Consider the following 19,984-nt stretch of genomic DNA (forward strand, 5'->3'; position numbering starts at 1 on the left):
TTTCTCATTCGTTTTTGTTTTTGTTTTTTGAGACAGGGTTTCTCGTGTAGTCCTGGCTGTCCAGAGCTTGCTTTGTAGACCGTGGAGAGACCTTGTACTCACAGAGATCCTCCTGCCTCTGCCTCCCGAGTGCTGGGATTAAAGGTGAGCGCCAGTACTCCTGGCTCCTTTCTCATTCTGTTCTTGTTTCATCCCACTTGTGAGCTCCATGCTTGTCAGTTTGTCTCCTTTCCTGATCCAGTGACTTGTTCTGCTAGCTAGGAAGGGGATAGTGTTTTAAAGACACTGCCGTATGTGGAGTGAGTGACAGACTGCTGAAGGATGACCGTTTGATGTGATACCTTTGGCAACATTTATTTTAGTTTAAAATCCAGCTGTTCATTTCCCCTTTGTTTTGCTTAGGTTCTTCAGCAGCTTTTTCTTTTTCTATTTTTGTTTTAAACATTTATCTGTTACATACTTATTTTATGTGTGTGTAGGAGCCAGAAACGGTCAGAAGAAGTTATTGCCTCCCTAGAACTGTGGCTACAGGTGGTTGCGCGCCACTGTGGGTGCTGGAGTGGGAACTGAACTTGGGACCTCTTCAAGAGCAGTTAGCTGCCCAGCCACTCTCCAGCTTCCCAGCTGGTGAGAATTTGCAGGGTTCTGCCTCAGCATTAGGCTTCTGAGTGATGGGGTTGAGGAGAGGAACTTGACCTGCCTCTGCCTCCCAAGTGCTGGGATTACAGGTGTGCACCACAGCTGCCTGGCTTGTTATTTTCTTTTTAAGGCAGGGTTTTCCCTTGCAGCTCTAGCTGTCTTAGAACTTGCTGTGTAAACCAGGCTGGCCTCAAACTCAGATCTGCCTGCGTCTGTCTCCTGAATGCTGGGATTAAAATTAAGTGTGTACCACCACAACCAGCCACTGCTCTTTCCCCTGTTAAACGGCGTACCAGCGTACACTCTCACCAGACATGAATGAGTGTGCGGTTTCATCGAAGCCTCACTAGTGTCTGCTGTGGTTTCTGTTCCTTAGTGCAGGGGGCAGGAGGTAGGGAAGAAACTGGCGGAACACGCCTGCACAGGGAGAGCTGTAGACTAGCTCAAGGCTGATGAAATGTTCATGTCTTTTTCTACAGCCTTCCCTCTCCCTTACTTTGATGCTCCTATAGGTGTTTGTGCCAGTTCATTTAATGACCCTGATATTTAATATGCTTAGAAGTGCCTTGACTAGAAGAAATAGTAGCCTTTATGTTTTTATATTTTTGGCAAAACCAATAGTATATCTTTCATCTTTAAAAATATCTACTCAAAATTTTGGCTTTTAATATTTATGTAGTTGAAACATTTTTGTTCTTTTGCTGCTAGCTTTCTGTAATTGATTTTTATTTCTTAGGTAGTTCACTTTAGGGATGTGAAGGTGTGCTCTGATTAAGTGGATGATAATTGGGAGCACTTTGTTTCAGCCTTATTTAGTGAATATGTTTTTGTCATCTTGTTTTAGAAAATTGACTCACGCTCATATTAAGTTTTTATGGATAATTGTCTACTTAATAATTTTAATGCCTGGTACAGATAGACATCTTTTAAAATGTTCCTTTGTAATTTTATTTGTTTAAATTTTAATCATTTGTTTAAAAAAAAAAGAGCAATCATCAGGCTTGAAGAACTATTAACATTTGATTTAAGTGTCTGTTTCCATGGTGTGCCCCATCACTTCAAACCAACTCCGTTAAATCTTCAAATAAATTGTCTTTACAAAGGTCTTTTTACATAATCAAGACTTGAAAATTTCACATGACTTTGCTCTTATAAATGAGATTCATTTTTCATTACAGTTTCTTGTTAGTTAATAACAGGTGCAAAAGCCAGGCATGGTGTGGCGCACCTTTAATCCTAGTACTTTGGGACAGAGGCAAGCAGATCTCCAAGTTCTGGTTTCAGGCCAGCCGGAGCTACACAGTGAGACCCTGTCTCCAAGAAGTAATGTAGGAACAGTTTACACAAACGGTATTTAAGAGCGCCGTGGAAGGGTTTGACCCAGCATTCACCCCTGCCCCACCCCAAAAGTGTGATTTTTAAATTTGGATGAACTTCAGGGGTTTTGTCTCATTTATCCAGACTGCCCTTCAAATTGGTGCATAGTCCTGAATGTCCTGGAATTCCCCATCTTTCTGCCTCTGCCTCCAAGTGGGGAGGTTACAGGTGTGCACTGAATTGTGTCTTCTGACTGATTTTGCACGTGTGGGTGTGGCGCGTATGTGTGAGCTCTCGGGTTGCACCTGTCCCTGTTCTCAGGGTTGTAGGCACACATGTGGGGGCTGGGGTTTGGACTCAGAGTGTTCTCTGACTACTATCATCCCTCTAGTGCTTCAGCTGGGTTCATTTGAAGAAAAGTTTTCAGGCTTTTATTTTATTTTATTTTTTGAGATAAGAGTCTCACTATGTAACCTTGGCTGGCCTGGAGCTCACACTCTCTAGACCAAGCTGGCTTTGAACTCACAGAGAGACCTTCCTGCTTCTGCCTTCTGAGTGTTAGCAATAAAGACAAGTGCCACCATATCTGGCCATTATACAGGTTTTGAGGGAGAGTTTATTTGTAGAAGGGTAGCACAAATGTGCTGATCAGAGGACAACTTTTAGTGTCGTTTTTTCACCTTGCATCATGTAGGCTCCAGGGGTGGAGCTCGGGTCCTCCAGGCTTGCCATGTAACCTGTTACAGTTCTTTTACCCACGGAGCCATTCAGTCAGCACTAACTAGATATAGCTTCCTAAGAGTGGTTGCTTTGGGGGGTGGGAGTGTGGGGTGCTATGCCGAGTTATAGCACAATTGTTTGAGATTCTTCAGATCTTTTGTTTGGGAAAAGCTATAATTTGGCAATGGTTCTGAATATTGACTGTTCTTTAGTAGTAAAGGTCTGTTTTACAAGTTTTCCAATGAAGTGGGGTTTGAATCTTTTCCAATGAGATGCATGTATCTTGTTTTGCAACTGTTTCATAGGGGTAAATTCCTGTGTATCCGAACTCTGAAGCTCCTGTTAAAACCTGTTAATAAGGAGAAGGTTCTCAGTGTTGTCTGAGTGACTGGGGGATGGTCAGTCACACCAACATTAGCCACATTTACATAGAAGAAATGATGGGAGTGCTTCGTAAATTCTGTCTTCAGCCATTTGTTTGTATCATTTAGCAGCTCGTTGTTCTGTTTATAGGTGGAAAACCATGAGTTCCTTATAAAACCTTCATTTGATCCTAACCTGAGTGAACTAAGAGAAGTAATGGATGGCCTGGAAAAGAAGATGCAGTCTACATTAATAAGTGCAGCCCGGGGTCTTGGTAAGAATGAGTTACAGAGGTCGGAATCACTCTTACAGGGTTCACATTGGTACCCGAATCTTCTGTCCTTCCACCCCAAGGGGCCATTTGCCTCGGCTGTAGATTATTTGTTGCTAGAGATGGCAACTCTTGGATTCCCTCTGAACATTTTGAGATTCTGTTGTTAAACCTTATTTTTATTTACGCATAGCTTTCCCTGCAGGTCAGATCTGTATTTTTGTTTTTCAGTGTGGTTTAATAATCACGTTGAGTAAAATTATGAGTAGAGGCTATGATAGAAAATTTCACAGATCTCAGGTACATAAAGTTTAGCTGGTAAATCATTGTTTGCTCTGAAGTTTTCTGGGCTTAGCAAGAATAAAGCCTCTTGTCCCAGTCTCTCATTGTCCCTAGTTTGCAAACATTGCTTGGAGAAGCCTGTCTTGGGATGGTGGCTTACTGGGTGAAGGCACTTAACCACCAGGCAGCCTAATTTCCAGCCTTGGACCCACATGGTGGAAAGAAAACTGACTTCCATAGTTTGTCCTCTCAAGGTTCCACACACACCCACATGAAAATAACAAAGTACGGGTTTACCTGTATAAAAAGCAACTTCTTCCATGTTAGAGGCCAGCATTTATAAGAGGTGAAGGATTCCATAGGTCTGTTTTACAAGTTTTCCAAAAGTGGGGGTTGAATCTTTTCCAGTGGGATAATAATAATTTCCAGTATGTTGCCTTGTCATGGTGTGTTCCACTATGCAGGTGTTGCAGGTGTGGTGATTTTGACCATTTACACTGAAAAGTGTATGCGTTTATGACCTCAGTTTTTCTTTCTGATCATAAAGGATTGGACCCTGGCAAACAGATGAAATTGGATTCCAGTGCACAGTTTGGATATTACTTTCGTGTAACCTGCAAGGAAGAGAAAGTCCTTCGCAACAATAAGAACTTCAGCACAGTGGATATTCAGAAGAACGGGGTTAAGTTTACCAACAGGTTCGAGGGCACACAGCTCTTTCACACTTTCGTTAGTTCCTGGGTTCTCTGACAAAATTTAATATCCCTGACAAAGAGTTTTACTTTGTTTTATTGTTTGCTGTTTAAAAAGCATCGACTAAGAGTTAAGCTTTACTTTCTCCCAAGAAGCTCTTAATATATTCAGCTCTGTTATCCAGGAGGTATGCTGGTACCTGGAATCCCAGCTTCACGAAGGCTGGGGGATTGCAGTGAGTTCAAGGGCAGCCCAAGCAGCAAAAAACAGAGAGGTGTCTCATCATCTACTGAACAGTCCATATGGATCGAATTAATTAACGTTTCTGTGTCCATTGGAGCTAGTCCCCCCCTTGTGGTCTGTTTTTCTTTAGAAAAAAAATACTTATTTCTCTGTTTTTACTTATATTTAGGCATGTGTGTCTGCAAATGGACATGTACATAAGAGGCCAGAGGTCTTGGGTCCTCTGGAGCTGGAGTCATGCGTGGCCCGGAGCTGCCTGACATAGGTGCTAGGAGTTGAACTGTGGTTCTGCAAGAGCAGCCCGTGCTCTTCGACGCTGAGCCGTCTCTCCAGTCCTCTTCTGTCTGTTTTCCTAGCAAAGTTTCAGTATCATTTGTCAAGTAGAAAGAAAAAGATCTGCCATTTCAGTTGAATGTATAAATTAGTTAGGGTGCTACTTAGCTGCCTTACTGGCCATTCACTGTATTGTGGCTATTTTATGTTTGCTACTGAGAAAAACTTAGGTTGTTTTTCTTTTATTTTTAAACTAATGTCAGGAAGATTTGGATAGAATTATTCATAAGTAGAAAGGTTAGTTTTTTGGCATTTTTGTTTTTGTTTTTTAAATTCTTTTTGGATTTTCGAGGTAGGATTTCTCTGTGTAGTTCTGGCAGTCCTGGAACTCACTCTGTAGATCAGGCTGGCCTTGAACTCACAGATCCCTCTGCCTCTGCCTCCCAAGTGCTTTGATTAAAGGCATGTTGTTTTTCTAATGCATTGTACCATTCCTGTTTCAATAAAATACCCCTTAAGTTAGATAAAGACAGAACCTATGGGTTATTCAGATATAAAAGAGATTGGATTGAAAGGCCCCTCGGTACTAAAAATTGTGAAAAAATACGTTTACTCTTCAAATTGTGGAAAAGGTGGAATGGTGCTATGTGTCTGACTTTGATCAGATCAGTTCTCTTCTTAAATGGCCCCAGTGAATCTCCATTCCTCAGAACAGCCCACCTCTTCTGTAGCCAGCCCCTCCAACAGCAGGCCATCTTAATTCTCCATTTGCATATCTGTGGGAGTCTTTCCTGTGCTGCTGTCAAACCCTCCCTCCTCCCCGTGTCCCTTCTTTTTTTTGCTCCTCCTAATTCCTTCTTTTTAAGGCCCTGGTTTTTATTTATCTTGGGGGGCACATCCCACAGTGCTCACAGACTTGTTTTCTGCTGTTGTGTGGGTCCTTGAGATTGAACTCACGTCAGACGGTGGTGGGCCTCCTCACTGTCCCGCTTCCCTTCTTTTTCCCTGATGTTAGCGTTTTTCTTAAATTCATTTTCAACTTTCTTCAGTAGTTTGTATTTTAACCTGTAATTTTGGTTTTCTGCGTTGCCCATTTTTCCTTCCTCTTTTTTTCTCCCCCAGACAGTCTCTTACACAGCCCTGACTGTTCAGGAACTCACTGTATAGACCGGGCTGGCCTTGAACTCACAAAGATCCTCCTTCCTCTGCAGGCATCACAACACCCTGGTTGCCCATTTTTCTGCTTGTGTTTCCATTTTAAATTTTCATTGCTCAGATGCTCCATAAGACAAATATGGATATATTTTGTATAATGCATACTACATACGGCAAACGATTTGAGATTTTTAGTAATGCCATGTTTTGATTTCAGTGAACTGTCTGCTTTAAATGAAGAATATACTAAAAATAAAGGGGAGTATGAGGAGGCCCAGGATGCCATTGTTAAAGAAATTGTCAATATTTCTTCAGGTAAATTAGTAGAGCATTGAGTGTTTTGCATGTGATCCATGTGTTTGTTTTAATAGAAAAGCATCAGTATGTTTGGAGATAGTTTGCTTTTGTTTTCATTTTTTATTATTAAATTTTTTATCTGTGTGTGCGTGCGCGCGCAAGCGCACATTCATATATGTGCTTGTGGAGGCCAAAGGACAACTTGGAAGAGTTGGTTCTGTCTTTCTACTGTGGGTCCTGGGGTTGAAGTGCAGTATTCAGGTAGTCAGTCTTGGTGGCAGGCATTTTATCTGCTCAGCATCTCTTGTCATAGAGAGTCTCTAACTCTAGCTGACATAACCTCTTGTCATACCTCTCCAGTGCTGAGACTGAAGGGGTAAGCCACTATTCAATGTTTGTTTTAAATTATTAATTACCTGTAGGCTAGCACCCTTGGGTATGGAAATGAATATCCCTGTAAAGCAAATGCAAATTATACATGGCCAGCTGTTGTAAACGTGTATGCTGTTTCATAGAATTTTCAGTCTGGTCTTCATATGCCATAGGAGGTGGTGGGATTTTATTTGAAGTGGGCAGTGTACTTGCTATATGTTACCTGCTTATAGAATGGCGTGAATATGTTTAATGCAGGGGAGGGAGTGGTGTGTGTCAGTCTGAAGGGTTTAGACATAAACTTACAGAGATATCCAGGAGGTGGAGTGCCAGCGGCAGCAGCCGTGGGATGATGGCACGTGCGAGGTGATTGGGAGGGGCCGTGGTCACGGTGCTGTGACCCTGTAAACAGCAGGCTAGGTTAGGTAGCTCTGGATTGTGGGGCATTCGTTTCCATGAGTGGACTCCTTACAAATGGTTCTTTCAAAAATTATAAAAGGCTGTGTTCAAGATCATGGGAGACTTAGGGGACAAACCAACCAAGTCAAAGACCCAGAGGTGCAGTTGACAGTGGCTGTAGGGGACAGGGCCAGGGGAAACGGGAACACTGGCTGCCGTGAGGAACTGACACTGCCATCGTGGTCCAGAGCACACTTAAAGCAGTGTGAGAACACAGGAAGATTCTTTTTCCTCAGGGCTGTATGCTGAATTATTTAGGAGTGATGGATTTTTGTAAAAAGCTGTATGCATGTTTAATTCTGTAAATTGTTTTACTGTTATGAGTAGTCATAATAAAGCAGAAGAAACACAGAACTTAAGGTTCTAGCTTAATATGCTGTATGCATTGGTGCGGAAATGAATGAGACAGTTTGTGAAGATTATATTTTTGCTTGGTGATAATCAGGTAACTGAAGCACAGTGATTTAGTTGATTTGTGTTCGTGAATCTAATTTGCATTTTAAAGAGCCCTGTAAGTACTGTTTATTTCAACTGTGAGTCTTCCTCAAAAAACAAAAACAAAAAACAAAGACAAGGGGCTGGAGAGATCGCTCAGAAGTCCTGAGTTCAATTCCCAGCAACCACATGGTGGCTCACAACCATCGATAATGAGATCTAGTGCCCTCTTCTGATCTGCAGGCATACATGCAGCCAGAACGCTGCATACATAATAAATAAATCTTTAAAAAATAAATAAAAACAAAGACTGTTCATTCCCTGGCTGGTAAGGGTTGGATTTTAACCTTTGAATGTGAAGCTTTGTGTTTGGAATCAGCCTGAATTAACACTAACTTCTTTTAAAATGTAGTGGAACATTTTTAGATTTCTTTTTTTCTCCTTCCTGTCCCTCTCCATGGGTTCAGTTTTTGACCCAGGCTAGCCTCAAAGTTGAGAAAAGGTGCTTTCGCGAAAATTAAAGAGCCCGTGAGATGGCTTTGTGGGTAAAGGTGCTTGCTTTAGGCTGTGTGACTTGGGTTTGATCTCTAGGTCCCACATGGCGGAAGGAAAGACCTGACTGTCCCTGAAAGTTGTCCTCTGATGTCCACATGTATACATGCATGCACACATGATAAATAAATGCCTATTTTTTCAAAATTATAAAAAGCTTTTGTGTTTTGTTTGAGATAGTTTATACATTGCAGGCTGTCCTTGGGTTCATCACCCTCTTGTCTGCCAAGTGTTGAGATTACAGCCCATCTTAACACTTGCGTACAGGTCTGCAGAGGCCAGAAGAGGAACCCCTGGAACTGTGGACAGTTGTGAGCTACCCAGTGAGTGCTGGGAACTGAACTCCGTCCCTCTGAAGGAGCAGCCAGTGTTCCTAACCACTAAGTCGTCTCTCCAGCCCCAGTGTGGCTGAAATTTTACCAAGTCATAATGAGCGGGAGTGTAGCACACTTGTAAAGAGCTTGTCTAACATTACAAAGCCCTGGCTTAGTTCTGTCATTTAGAAATAAGTATATTTCAGTAAGTAGTACACTAATGGTTAATTAATTCCTTCAGGTTCTTGCTGCATTCTGATAATATAGTGTAAGGCCTCCAATTCCTTGCTTTTCCTTCCAAACAAAAAAGCATAATTTTGTATATGATGAGATGGAAGTTAGTTATCATCAAAACATTGCTGTTATGTAGAACATAAAGAGGATTGAAATGTTTGGGCATGGTAGCACGTGCTCTTAGTCTTGTCACTCAGGAGGCGGAAGCAGGCAGATCTCTGAGTTCAAGGCCAGCCTGGCCTACATAGTGAGACCCTATTTAAAAGAACAGAATTTTGAAGCAAATTTCCAGCCATTTAACCAGAAAATCTTGTGTGTTCCCGAAGGACCATCCAGAAGCACTGACAGTGATATCCACATGATAGATTGTGAGACACGGGTTTGCTGTGTCGGTCACTCCACCCTGTTAGCATTTAGAAATTTTGACCATCACTGTCTTCACATCTCTTGTCTAGCCTGTGATGTGATAGGGAGTTGAGTTGTGTGTGGTAGCTTTTGGTTCTTCTGCTGTGGCAGAGTGGAGTCTTAAAAGTATCTTAAACTAGCTAGTTCCAGGACAGCCTCAAAGCAATACAGAGAAACCCTGTCTCCAAAAACTAAAAAGAAACAAAAACCAAAAAAACCGAAAAAGTATCTTAAACTGAAACCCTCTACATGTGCCAGTTGGACAAAATGAGGCTCAGCTAATACTCGTACAGTCTATTAGTGTTTGCACGCTTCTTGTGATCTTACCATTGTCATCATGCTTTCTAAATGTCCCAACATTTAGAGGAAAGTGCCTTTTTGTGCTCGTTAATTGGGATTTTATAAGAAAAGCATGCAAGGAGGTGTGTGTGTGTGTGTGTGTGTGTGTGTGTGTGTGTACACATTTAACACCACATTGAGTTTCAGGCTATTTTTTTCCTTAAGATTTATTTATTCCATATACATTGGCATTTTGCCTACATGTATGTCTGTGAGTGTATTGGATTGGATTCCCTGGAACTGCAGTTACAGACAGTGTGAACTGCCATGTGGTTGCTGGGAATTGAACCTGGGTCCTCTGGAAGAACAGCCAGTGCTCTTAACCTCTGATCCAATTCTCCAGCCCCGAGACTTCTTTTCAAATTTCATTGTAGCAAACTTGTTAATTTTTAAATGGTCTTGAGCTAAACTTTTGCTATAAGGCATATCTTCATTACTTGATAATCCTACATACATGTCCTGTTCCCTGTTTTTACAGGCTATGTAGAGCCGATGCAGACACTCAATGACGTGTTAGCTCAGTTAGACGCCGTTGTCAGCTTTGCTCACGTCTCAAATGCAGCACCTGTTCCTTACGTACGGCCGGTCATCTTGGAGAAAGGGAAAGGAAGAATTGTATTGAAGGCCTCCAGGCACGCTTGTGTTGAGGTTCAGGATGAAGTTGCATTTATTCCAAATGATGTGCACTTTGAAAAGGATAAACAGATGTTCCACATCATTACTGGTAAAGTTGTTGTTGTTTTGTTTTTCAAGACAGGGTTTCTTTGGTCTTGGTTGTCCTGGAACTCTCTGTAGACCATGGTGGCTTCTAACTCAAAGAGATCTGCCTGCCTCTGCCTTCTGAGTGCTGGTATTAAGACATGCACCATCTTTGCCCAACTGGTAAAAATTTGTTTGGGGGGGGCACAAACCAAAAACGTACTGTCTGGGATTTGTGTGAAGGGCTAACACCTATCTAATCAATCAGTCTGTCTATCTATCTATCTGATGCTAGAATGGAAATGTGTTTTAAATTGACAAAGACAGTCTCTGTTCCTAATACTTTCAGATCCTGATTAGAAGGAAGACTTTTGGGGTGGCTTAAGTTTAGGAGATAATATGTATCCATAAAAAACTTCTGTTTCCAAAGCAATACAGAGAAACACTGGTGGGGGGGGGACACGACGACGACAGGACACCTTCTGTTTCAGGTGTTCAGAGTATTTTAAAACAAACATTGTTTCACTCACAAAGCTCACTAGAGTCCGTCTTTGGAAGATGGAATAGGAATTCTTCTGACAAAACTTAGCTTAGTCTAGCAATCCCTTTAAGTTGTAGCCCTGTGTTCATACTGGCTGAGCTGTTAAGAGAGATAGTAGCCAGATCCAAAGTGTAGGAAACAATAGGAAAGTAAGAGTTATACAGAGAAACTGAGGAAGTGATGACTACATTTTACCGTTTCCCTAAGTGGGCCATTTAAATTGCTTATTTAACCTAACCCTAGCAAGGAAAGTGTATTTGCCGAAAGAAGGGTCGTGTAGCGTGGAGGAGTGATATGAGGAGTTGGCCCAGACTGATTATTCACTACTAGCCCACTTAGTAATGAATAATGTTATTGACTAATCAGTTGGGTATACTCTTGACATCATTAAATTAGTCAGGGTAATATATGTATATATTATAGTTAAGCTGGAGTTAGCTCTATGTTTTAGGACCTGTCTCCTGTTAAAGAACTCTGTGTAGGTTTGTCTAAAACGATAAGAACATTGCATTTGGAGACTGTGTGGACAGTGACTTTGTGCATGTTTTTCTGATGGCTTGTGTGTGTGATTGGCATATCATTGTGATTTAAGTAATCTTCAATTGTAGGTTTAAACTACTAGTACCTTAGTTATTAGTGAAAGAAGTCAACAGTCTTGCTTTTTGATATAATTCCATTTTATAGGTCCCAATATGGGAGGTAAATCGACATACATCCGTCAGACTGGGGTGATCGTACTCATGGCCCAAATTGGATGTTTTGTGCCCTGTGAGTCAGCAGAGGTGTCTATTTTGGATTGCATCCTGGCTCGAGTTGGGGCTGGTGACAGTCAGCTGAAAGGTGTTTCCACATTCATGGCTGAAATGCTGGAGACTGCATCTATCCTCAGGTATGTGAGTCCTAGTTCCCTGAAAATGGAGACGCGTGGCCCCATTTTGTGTGAAATGCATTTGTGGACTGATCTGTAATATGTGACAGGCATTCTTAGTTCGGTGATTGTTTGCATGTGTACTGTATGTACTTTATATTGTCTTAAAAGGGTGATTAGAGCCAGGACAGCAGGTGTTCTGTCTACGCTGTGGACAGTGAGTAACTCAATCCTAGTTTTTTGAGACCAGGTTGAACAACATAGCATGTGTCTAAAAACAGAACAGGGGAAATGGGTTGCAATCTTTTAAAGACAAAGTTCTTGGGCCAGAGAGATGACTCAACAGTTCTGAGTACTTAGTGCTCTTGCAGAGGACCTGGGTTGGTTTCCAGCACCCACATGGCGGTGCACAACTGTCTGTAACACTAGTTGCAGAGGTGTAGTTGGAACACATCTGATGCCTCCAACCAACAGGTACTCCTGTGTGCCCGTGGTGCACATACATATACTCCAGCACACACAGCACGTAGAATAAACATGAAGTTCTTACTCTTCACAGCACTTGGGACAGTCCTCCTTTGTTCAAATCCTTCCTTGTCTTTAAAGCTCTTTTTTAATGTGTGTTGGTGTTTTGCCAGGATGTCAGGTCCCCGGCAACTGGAGTTACAGATGGTTATGAGCTGCCAGGTGGGTGCTGGGAATTGAACCTGGAAGAGCAGCCGGTGCCTTTAAATCCCGAGGCAGTGATAGGCATATCTCTGTGAGTCTGAGGCCAGCCCTGTCTTCAGTGAACTTTATGATAGCCAGGACCACAGAGACAGACTGTCAGACTCAATAATATGGATTCATGTGTGCGGCAGACATCCGCTATCTCTGACTCTTTTATTCTTTTCCCTCTTCCATGATGATCCCTGAACTACATTGCGCGCATGTGTGTATGTGCGCACGTGTGGTTTTTCAAGACAGAACTTCTTTGTGTAACATACTTGGCTGTCCTGAAACTTTTTCTGTAGACCAGGTTGGCCTCGAACTCAGAGATCCAGGTGCTTCTGCCTCTCAAGTGCTGGGATTAAAAGTATGCACCACCACCCCAGGCTCCGAATTACATTTTATGTCCTGTAAATTTGCATTTCAGGTCAGCAACCAAAGATTCCTTAATAATCATTGATGAACTGGGAAGAGGAACCTCTACGTATGATGGGTTTGGGTTAGCATGGGCTATATCGGAGTACATCGCAACGAAGATTGGTGCCTTTTGCATGTTTGCAACCCATTTTCATGAACTTACTGCTTTGGCCAGCCAGATACCAACTGTCAATAATCTGCACGTCACAGCACTAACTAGTGAAGAAACCTTAACTATGCTTTACCAAGTGAAAAAAGGTGGGTATGTACAACCTGATGTGGGACTTAGAGTCTGAAGTGGTATCCCTTGAACTATTTAATCTCTGTCATCATCGTTGTTTTGAGATTTATTTTATTGCATTGATGTTTAGCCTACTTGTATGTCTCTAATGGTGTCAGATCCCTAGGAGCTGGAGTCACAGATAGTTGTGAGCTGCCATGTGGGTGCTGGGAATTGAACCCAGGTCCTCTGGAAGAGCAGCCAGTGCTTTTTTTTTTTAATATTTATTATTTTTTAATTATGTGCATGTAGGGAGTATAATACAAGTGCCCATAAAGGTCAGAAATAGGAGATTCCCTGGAGCTAGAGTTACAGGCATTTGTAAGCTGCTGATGTGGGTGCTGGGAATCAAACTCAGGTCCTCAGGAAAAGCAGTGTATGCTCTTAACCACTGAGCCATCTCTACTGCCGTCTGTCTGGTGTAGAGACAAGAGCAGTATACATTACCTGCATCTGCAGCGGAATGATAAAGGGGGAGAGGGGCTGATTTATTCTGTGTCCATTTGAACCTGGTGAGTCCAGATGCCCTGACACTGTTAGCAGTGGCTCTGGAGTGGCATCCTGCTGGAAAATCTGGTTGTGGTGTGGCCCCCATTCATATTAGTGAATCAATGATACTAACCTCCTGGGAGGCGGTGGGAGATTTCTTGGTCATGTCGGATGATTATTTCGCCAGTCACCAGAACAAGGTTTGTCTTGATTGCCCGTGGATGTGTTTTGTTCACAAGGTCTTGATGCTTTCCTTTGGGTTGTTTTGCTGCAGTGGGAATTGTTTTGAGTTACTGTGTTCTCATTATGGTTACTTGCAGAGAAAACAGTATTTGTAGTAGATCTGGCATTCAGCATGACAGTCTGGTCTTGCTTTTAATCATGATTTATGTTGTTGTGCTACAGAAGTAGCTTCAGAACTCTTACAGGCTAGGTGAGTGTGGCACAGAGAGAAATGAAGTGAGTTCACACTCATTGTGGGTGTGCTAGAGATATGTGTACATGGTCTACTTGTGTCTGCGTCTAGCTGAGCAGTGCCCAGCTCTAGATAGACTGTGGGATAAGTAAGTAGACCTAGTATTTTATTTAAACAGTTGGTGCATAATTGAGGCATGGCAGCTTTGTAGTAGCATCACTAGTACTTAAATGCAGCTTCAGTCTCTGAGTTCACTTTTTTAAAATTTCTTTTTAATTATTTTTATGTGCATTGGTGTTTTACCTGCATGCATGTCTGATCTTGGAGTTACAGACAGTTGTGAGCTGCTATGTGGGTACTGGGAATTGAACCCTGGTCCTCTGTAAAAACAGTCAGTGTTCTTAATGGATGAGCCATCTCTCCAGCCCCCCTGAGTTCACTTGTTACTCATCAGCGTCTGTTTGCAGTGAGGCACAGTGAGAGGGAGGATGTGAGCCAGGTCATTGGAGATTCATTGAGGTTTTATCCGAGGTGCCCTGAACCGCTTGGCTAATGTATTTGAAATCTCTGAAACTATGTTTTCTAATGTGACAATAAAAAGGATACTCCATTAATGTAACTGCTGTTTCTTTCTCCCCTCCCACCCTCCTCTCTTTCCCATAGGTGTCTGTGATCAGAGTTTCGGAATTCATGTGGCTGAGCTCGCAAATTTCCCTCGGCATGTGGTGGAGTGTGCCAGGCAAAAGGCTCTGGAGCTTGAGGAGTTTCAGAGCATTGGAACTTCACAGGGTCGTGGCGGCGAAATGGAGCCGGCCTCAAAGAAGTGCTGCCTGGAGAGAGAGGTTGGTCACCTTGACTTTAGTTACCACACCTCTGGTGTGTGTATCAGAACCCCTATAGGACTGCAGTACTTGCTGGCTCCCTGGGGTGTTTGCTGTGGTTGTTTTCTGACATAGGCTCTCATCATATCACTCTGACTAAGTCTGAACCCAGAGCTCTACCTGCCTGCAGAGTGAACGTGTGAGCCACCACACTTGGCTCCCAGTCTCCCTTCCACCCTCGTATTTCTGTACCCATTCCTTTGTATGGTGGAAGGACGGGAGCTGGAGTGGAGTCACGTGACAGGCAGAGCGCCTGCTTAGCATGTAGAAGTCTCTGGACCTAGCTCCTGTGGTTCACAGTGCCCTCCCCCAGGTCCTGCCCCCCCCGGTCATTTAAATTACTAGATTTGATGGTAGGAGTGAAGAATGTAGAGAATTAATTTAAATATGTTAATGTAGATTTAATTTTTAAAGCTATAAATGTCCGGTTAAGCTGAATAAGTAAAACAACAAAACAGTTCCTTCCCTTTATCTTGTTTAGAATGTATTTCAGCCAGTAAGAGCAGTGGCTGTGTCTCAGGCTGATTAAGGAGAGATGTTTGTGGGCAGAATGTTTGTTAGCAGAGTGGATCTTGTGTTTCGCCTTCTCTGAGTTAATGGGTCAGAGTTAGATGTTCACACAATGCTGCAGCATATGTCTGACTTTTCTTTTTAACAGCCGCAGGCTTGCTCAGCAGTAGAGACTCTTAGCTGCTCCTGCAGCACTACAGTGGTGAACAGTGGGGGAGCCTTGGACTTGGATTATCTTTAGCTTTTACCCAGTAGCTTTTGTTTGTTTGTTTGTTTTTAAAGAGTAAATAGTTGCTATCCAAAAAGGAAGAATATAACTTGCTCTTAATTTCACATGTGGAAAGCCACCATCCTGAGCTTGGATGTGTTTGTATCTGTCCTTCCCTGAGTATATCAAACTCACAGATCCTGATTGCTGGAATTAGACAGGCTGTTTTATGTAATTCCTGGCTTCCATTTTGATAAGACATGTTTTGAAAAGTTTTAAAGCTAAAGAGACAACATCTTACTGCTTTTACTATAGGCTTTTGTCTTTGTTCTTTAGAAAGTGCATTTTTGTCTTTTGACACTGCTGGAGTTTGAATGTCCCAGAGGAGAAGAGAGTATTTGCCTATGTGATACCATTTGGTTCTCTTGTGTGAAGACAGGCCATTGAGTTCTGCTTCACCTGCTATACCAAATTCCACAGTACCTAGTCTTGCTTGAGACCTGCTGTAGATTCCTTGAATCATCACAACAAATGTGTGAAGTTGATAATATCCCCATTTTGTAGATGAAGAGTGTGAGTTAAGAAATTTGCCTAAAAGTAATAACTATGTCCTTTGGTACAACAAAGCAGTAAATAGAAATGGAAACACCTTATGTGCACACATGTGTGTGTATGTTTGTGCATGTAAGAGAATTTCAGTGCCTAAAGTACATCTTATAAACCTTAAAAGTTCTTTTTCCCTGAGATTAAGTTCTATGCCAGTCAAAGCAGAGGTATTGAAGAACTACTAAATCTCAATTCCTTATCATCTTAGAATAAAGTATTAATGTTGCTGGGCGGTGGCATACACCTTTAATCTTAACAGTTGGGTGGTAGAGGCCGGTGGATCTCTTGAGTTTGAGGCCAGCCTGGTCTACAGTGCAAGTTCTAGATAGTCAATAGAAACCCTGTCTTGGAAAAAAAAAAAAAACACAAGTATAAATGTCCTATTAAAGACTTGCTCTGGAAAAATTCATAGCAATCAAGGGCTTTGTGATTCTAAGAATTGCTTGCCCACTTATGATAAAAATGTTTGCTAAACATCTAGTAGCACATTTACTCAAAGGCTAAGGAAAGAGTTGGCTGCTCCAGCCGGCTGGAGGAAGAGTGCTTGCTACTTTCCTTGGTTGGTTCCCAGGGGATCCAACACCATCTTCTGGCCTCTAAGGCACCCATGGACATATGTCAGTCATACAGACACATGAATAAAAAAAAAATCTTTAAGAGGAAAAAGTACATTACTGCTAAAGTGACTTTAAAGAGTTATTTTAATGATGATGGAACATGTGTTTTTCAGCAAGGTGAGAAAATTATTATGGAGTTCCTGTCCAAGGTGAAGCAAGTACCCTTTAGTAACATGTCGGAGGAAAAGATCGCAAGGAAGCTAAAACAACTGAAAGCTGAGGTGGTCGCAAAGAATAATAGTTTTGTAAATGAAATCATTTCACGAATAAAAGTCAAATGAGAGGACGAGGATCAGCAGGATGGAGATAATAGGGAGGAGCTCTCCTTTGTGGAGTTCTGTCGTGCTTACCACCAGGACCTGGGACGGCAGTGTACCACGGTGTGTGATGATACTTTAAATGCTTTCAGAAATGTTCTGAAGTTGAGATCTGTAACTGGGTACTTAATGTAAAATGGGAATGGGCAGCTTCAAGCAATATGCTGAATTTTATAAATAAAATCATGTAGTTTGTAGAGTTTGGGGTGCCTTGTATTTCTTTGCAATATTACCTGTACACAAGTTCTAATAGGTTTTAACAAAAGCTCAGAGTCTGATATTGGAGGAAATGCTGAAAGAACAGAGAGATAAAGGACCAAAACCACAGCCACCTTACCTACTCCATTTCCCAGCCAAAAAGACTGAGCCCCTCCTGTCTCCTCCCGCCTTATCATTTGCTGTCTCCGCCCAGCCGTACCACTGTCTGTACAGATCTCCAGACCTCTATGGTTAACTAGTGGCTAGCTCTGCCCTCTGATCTGCAGGCAAGCTTTATTTGTTAGAGTATAGCAAGATATCACAATTACCTATAGACCGTGTACAAATAAAGAACCTCAAAACGGGGGCCATGAATATCTGAACACGTACATGATATTTAAAAAAATTGTAAGCCTCATGTGATGGCACACGCTTTAATTCCAGGGTATGGGGAGCAGAGGCAGACGGCGTTCTCTGAGTTGAAGGCTAGCCTGATCTACATAATGAGACTCTGCCTCAGAGTTCCTATATAACTGGTTAACAACAAGATAGGTAAGAGACCTGGATAGATGCCTTTCCCAAGAAAATGGGTAATGGATAAGCCAGTGAGAAGGCACAGAGAAGTAAAAACCGAGTGAACCATTTGACTGAGTTGGGATAGTTTTAGATTAGTGTGTTGTACATCAGTGGGAATGGAAACGTTCAGCCTCTTTGGAAAGACAATCCGCTAGGTCCTCAAGCAAGGAAAAACCCTGGTTCCTGTCCTGGTTGTATATCGAAGAGAAAGAAAAACATCACAACAAAAACTGGCACACAAACACCAAGATTTTTGTTTTTCATGGTAGTCAAAATGTGGAAACAGTCCCAATGTCCTAATGGCGGGTGGATGTACCCATGAAATGTGGCCTGGATATATGGTGTTAGTCTGTGTCAAGAGAAATGAAGTGATACATGGGAAAGATTGGGAGAGTCCTAGAAATGTGCTAAGTGAAGGAAGCCAGTCACAGGGGCCACACACGATAATCTGTACATTGAGTCACCTGCCAGAGAGAACTTGGTAAGCAATGGTTTGGGGCTGACGTTCGGGTTCAGTGTTTGTGAGATGCAAGTTTAGTCCTGGGTATACATACTCCTGAACACACCGAAACCACTGAGTTGTGGACATGAAATGGATAATCATGGTGTCACTTTACCCAAGAGAAAGGTAAGTAGACAACCACAAACATAGAGGGCTTTCGGGCTGGCTGGGCATGGTGGCACACACCATTAAATCATAGATAGAGTCAAAGTGGGTCTGGGTTCACAGTGAGGCCAGGACTGCAGAGTCAAACTCCCTCCCTCAGTGCCAGGTTACTCCTGCTGCATCCTCCTGACTGAGTTCAAGTGGCAGTGCCCACCGACGGTCAGGACATGAGGGGGCACTGTTGGGTATAAGCTTCATAAGACGTGGCCCTGGCGTTCTATCTAAAATCCATCCTGGGGGCACACTACGTGTTCATGATGGCTGAAAGGTGAGGGTGAGCTACGGCCCCCCACAGTGACACCAGCAGACCTTGAGGTAGGGTACTTTCTCTGACTTGCATGAAATTTATTAGTTATTACCATTTTTTTTTTTTTTGGTTTTATGAGACAGGGTTTCTCTGTATTGTGTTGGAGGCTGTCGGGTCCAGCCCAGCCTCAAACTCACAGAGATCCGCCTGCCTCTGCCTCCCGAGTGCAGGGATTAAAGGCGTGCGCCACCACCACCCGGCACCATTTATTTTATGTGTGTGGTGTTTCACCTGTGTGTATGTCTGCCCCACATCATGCCTGGTGTCCATGGCGTTGACACAAGGGTGTCGGATCCTCTGCCCTGAGTAACAGACAGGAGCCACTAGGTGGGGGCTGGGAATTGAACCCTGGTCCTCTAGAAGGGCAGCCAGTGCTTTTAACCATTGAACTATCTCTCCAGACCAGTGTGGAGTCAGTGAAGTATAGAAATGTGCTTGCTGGCAGGGTGAGCCTTTTCCCAGGGCCTCTGGAGAGCAACTATGACTTTGTAGGTCTTTTATTGTTTTAACCAGTAACTGTTGTACAGTTTTGTTTCATACATGTAAGCTTTGGTGTAAAGATAAATTGAAAATTAAGCCTAACCTTTAAAATGGTTTACTGTGTTCTTCATCATTGACTGATGCCAAAAAAAACTTGGGAAGAAGGCCAACTTGGAAAAAATATGTGTGTGGTTTGTATTTTGAGATGTGACAGGCTAGGCTGGCCTGGAACTCTATATTTTCCTTCTGCTGTAGGATTTTTTTTTTCCTTAAAGACAGTCTCACTATGTAACCCTGGCTGGCCTTGAACTCATAAAAGGTCCATCTGCCTCCTGAGTGCTGGGATTAAGGTGTGTGCCACCAAGCCTGGCTCAGCCAGGAGTTTTTATATAACTCAAAAAGCGATTTTTAAAGTGAGCTGAAATATTTTCATCCCTTGGATGACAGTGTAGGGGTGTTTTTAGATTGCTGTACAGAAGCATGTTGGAAATGGAAATCAGCTATGATGGTTTTAGTTGTTAGGACTACAAGAGATGAAGGAGCCAGTACTGATCCAAGAAAACATTTAGTCTGTCGGGCTCTATCAGCCAGGCTCCTTCCATTTATCTAAATGAAAGGTGCTATGTCCTTTTAAGACATTTTTGAGAAATGGTTAGGATGCCAGGGACTGTGGCTGGACTCCTACATATGCTAACAAAACAACCAGGGCTTTGGTTAGTCCCCTTTTGGAACTTAAAGCAACCTAATTCCTGACCTGTTAACTGCAGTGCTTAGCATGAAGTCTGTTAGCCATATAACCATGTTTCAGAGAAAAAAAAAACACAGTAAAAAAAAAAA

The 19,984-nt window shown here is 42.5% G+C and overlaps 1 protein-coding gene across 1 annotated transcript in view; it reads left to right on the forward strand.

The window, feature by feature from the left end:
* Msh2 (mutS homolog 2) overlaps positions 1–17,116 on the forward strand; it is a 60,242-nt gene extending 43,126 nt beyond the window's left edge. Inside the window, exons 9-16 of the mRNA XM_005077304.4 lie at positions 3,190–3,313; positions 4,140–4,290; positions 6,174–6,271; positions 9,842–10,087; positions 11,288–11,492; positions 12,607–12,854; positions 14,444–14,622; positions 16,716–17,116. Coding sequence (XP_005077361.1) covers positions 3,190–3,313; positions 4,140–4,290; positions 6,174–6,271; positions 9,842–10,087; positions 11,288–11,492; positions 12,607–12,854; positions 14,444–14,622; positions 16,716–16,883 — 1,419 coding nt within the window. The 3' untranslated portion in view covers positions 16,884–17,116. The remainder of the gene's footprint in view (positions 1–3,189; positions 3,314–4,139; positions 4,291–6,173; positions 6,272–9,841; positions 10,088–11,287; positions 11,493–12,606; positions 12,855–14,443; positions 14,623–16,715) is intronic.
* Positions 17,117–19,984: the final 2,868 nt, after the last annotated feature.

This window comes from Mesocricetus auratus, unplaced genomic scaffold (genome assembly GCF_017639785.1).
Source record: "Mesocricetus auratus isolate SY011 unplaced genomic scaffold, BCM_Maur_2.0 Super-Scaffold_100676, whole genome shotgun sequence".
Classification (NCBI taxonomy): domain Eukaryota; kingdom Metazoa; phylum Chordata; class Mammalia; order Rodentia; family Cricetidae; genus Mesocricetus; species Mesocricetus auratus.